At 36.8% G+C, this 2,973-nt stretch overlaps 1 protein-coding gene across 1 annotated transcript in view; it reads right to left on the reverse strand.

The window, feature by feature from the left end:
• Window positions 1-2,973, reverse strand: part of PDE10A (phosphodiesterase 10A) — a 196,876-nt gene that overhangs the window by 125,077 nt on the left and 68,826 nt on the right. Inside the window, exons 6-7 of the mRNA XM_012663847.1 lie at window positions 1,225-1,365; window positions 175-188 (exon numbers count right to left, since the gene is read on the reverse strand). Coding sequence (XP_012519301.1) covers window positions 175-188; window positions 1,225-1,365 — 155 coding nt within the window. The remainder of the gene's footprint in view (window positions 1-174; window positions 189-1,224; window positions 1,366-2,973) is intronic.

The following is a 2,973-nucleotide window of genomic DNA, read 5'->3' on the forward strand; positions in this document are numbered from 1 at the left end:
GCAATTTTGTAGCTTAGCAAAAATCACTCACAGGAAGTATAGGAAAATAGAATGAATTAATACAAAAAGCATCAATTCTATTTATTCAATTTCTACTGTCTATGGGAAGCTATCAGGTATGAATTAGAACTTTTCATCAATCAAGAATAGTATAAATCTATACCTGTAATTTACAAATCTTTTGAAAGCTTGCATACACAATAGAACATTTTCAAATGAGAACGTATATAAAATGTACTTATATCTTCTGTCTTTCCTTCTCTCTCCCTCTCTGTCTCTCCCCACCCCTCTCTCTCTCTCTCTCTGACTAGTTACCCAATTTGTTCAAGGACATGCAGATAATTAGTGGCAAAACTAAAATTGAAACCCAGTTTTCATGACTCCAGTTGAGCATTTTTTCAGAGGAAACTTTTTACACCTATATACTTGTTTGTACTTGTCACTTTTAAAGTCTACATTCCACGTAGTGACATTTCATTAAAATGTTCACAGGTACTGCGGAAGACTGAACTAAGGGCTCCACTCTGTCCTGGCTTTCTATACCCGTGTCCTTTGTTAGTTCCCTTTAATACTGCGTCTGGGCCTGCCCTCTGGCTACTAGGAGGGTAGTAAACTTGATGTAGGCAGAGGCTTGAAAACTCACTTGCGTGTTTCCAACTCCTCTAGGACTCCTGCTACCATCACAAGAACATGCCAGGCCAGCTGGAGGGGATCGAGAGACGCAGAGGGAACTGAGGCCGTAAGAAAGCAGCCAGCACCTGACCGATGGCCAGCTGACCTCGGCCGCATGGTAAGCCCAGCTGACTGTGGTCTAGATCAGTAGAATAGCCCAGTCCTTCCACTCATGAGACACGTGGCTACCGTATGATACCACTAAAATCTGAGGTAGGTTGTCACACAGCAATAGCTAACCCATTCACATGCATCCTGACAGAATACAAAACAGTAATCATTTAGGATACATGAATATAAATACACATAGTATTTTTATGTTTAACCATTCTAGTATGTGTTGAAATAAGAATTGTTCAAATCTGGCTCTCAGTGGGTAAATATGATTTTCTGAGTACAAAGAATTAATTTACCAATTATCGATCTGTATTTTAGTTTAACGCTTTTATTTTTTATAAAAGTGTTTAAATTGTAACATCAGAATGATATGCCATCATTCTTAATTAAATCCTTTAGGTTAAAAATGTCACAAAGAGTTGAAGAGCCATTTACCCCAAGGATGTCTTCTACTAGCAATGTTTTCCTGGACTTGGCCACGTACGCAGAGATGGTGGTGCCCTGGGTGATGGGCCCGGCAGGGGTGAGCCGGGGCTTTCCTTCCTTTATTCCAGGTGGTGTGAAAATACACAGGCTCTAGGAAGAAGAAAAGAGTATGTTTTAGAGACTTCCCTGTACATTTGCACAGTATCAAAAGACATCTGGAGTTTACTTAATAGTCACAATAAATCTGTGAGCCGGTTAAAAGAAGAGACATAAAATGAGTAACGGTGCTTTGCAATGATCAAACTGGAGTATCTGAGGGGAAACTCCTTCTCATATTTCAAAATCAAACAAAATAAAGGATCGAAGCAAGACTTAAAGGAATGTATACGCACAGAAAAACTCTTAAATTAGCCTTCTGATTTGATACATAGAAAATAATAAAATGAGAGAAAAAATATATCCTGTCCTTGGGCTCAAGAGTCTATCAGACCATGAACAAGTGCTGGGCCCAACCTCCCTATAGATCTGACACTCGTCAGCCGAAGACAGAACCAGTGGCTACAAGTCAGGTGATTTGGTTATATTTTTCATTTTCATTAAAAATCTTTCTTTCTCAGAACATTATTCCTCTTTTTAAGACTTAATCACTCACATTGCTTAAACTGGAATGCTCATAAAATTGCAGCTTCAGAATATTCCACATGAAAAATCTGCTCTTCTCTGCAAAAAATATTGACAAATTTAGGTGATCTTTCCCTTTCAAACGATTGGGTGGGAAGGTAAAATTCTGAAACTATTTTAAAACATATCTGCTTTTAAAAATATCTCAGTTATTTTGATGAACTCTAAACGCATTTCAAAATTATTTTCTGCTAAATAAGAATTGGTGCTCAAAAAAATCATCTAGAGAGTGGGGGAAATATTTTGACATAATTGTATCATGAGTATCTACCAAATTTGAAAAATTAAATGTTCAGGTAAATTCTCCCATGACTTTATTTTTTATCTTAAGTTGGACTGTTGTAACAAAAAACGGAGGCCTTTTGAAGCTGTAAGTATTAGATAACTCTCTTAAACTACATGTGTTCCTATTAATTCCTGCTATTACTAAGGTAGTTTTAAGGATCAGACAGATATATTTATTGACTTATCAGATAAGTGGTTTTTAAGCTTTGTAATATCAGAGAATGCTTTCTCTAAACATCTTGCTTAGAATCAAAAGAGAAGGAGCCCTATAAACCTGAGTCCCTTGGCTTAATCAACGGGACGGAGGGAAAAGGGAAGCAAAGCTTTGGCTGAACCTTGGCTTCTTTAAATAAATCACCATTATAAATCAGTAGAAGCTAAATTCAAAATACTTGCATCTCCAAGTATATCTGCATAGTATGACTGTGCCTAAGTAGTATTTGCTAATAAGTACATACATATGAAATATATATTTAAGTGATTCTTTTAAAAAGAGTTAAGCTTAATATGTTTAAATACAAGGTATATACTTACAGATAAAAAAATACATACAAGATGATAAGTGATCATTTCATCTTATTTATTTCTAAGAAGGCTAGAAATCAGTGTCACTGTTTTATTTTGTTTGTTTGCTTTTTTTCTTTTTTAGAGACAGGGTCTCACTCTGTCATCCAGGCTGGAGTGGCATGATCACAGCTCACTGTAACCTTGAATTCCTGGGAACAAGTGATCTTCCTGCCACAGCCTCCTGGGTAGCTAGGACTACAGGTGTGTGCCAGCACATCTGGGTAA

Source organism: Propithecus coquereli, unplaced genomic scaffold (genome assembly GCF_000956105.1).
Source record: "Propithecus coquereli isolate 6110/MARCELLA unplaced genomic scaffold, Pcoq_1.0 Scaffold834, whole genome shotgun sequence".
NCBI classification, from domain to species: Eukaryota; Metazoa; Chordata; class Mammalia; order Primates; family Indriidae; genus Propithecus; species Propithecus coquereli.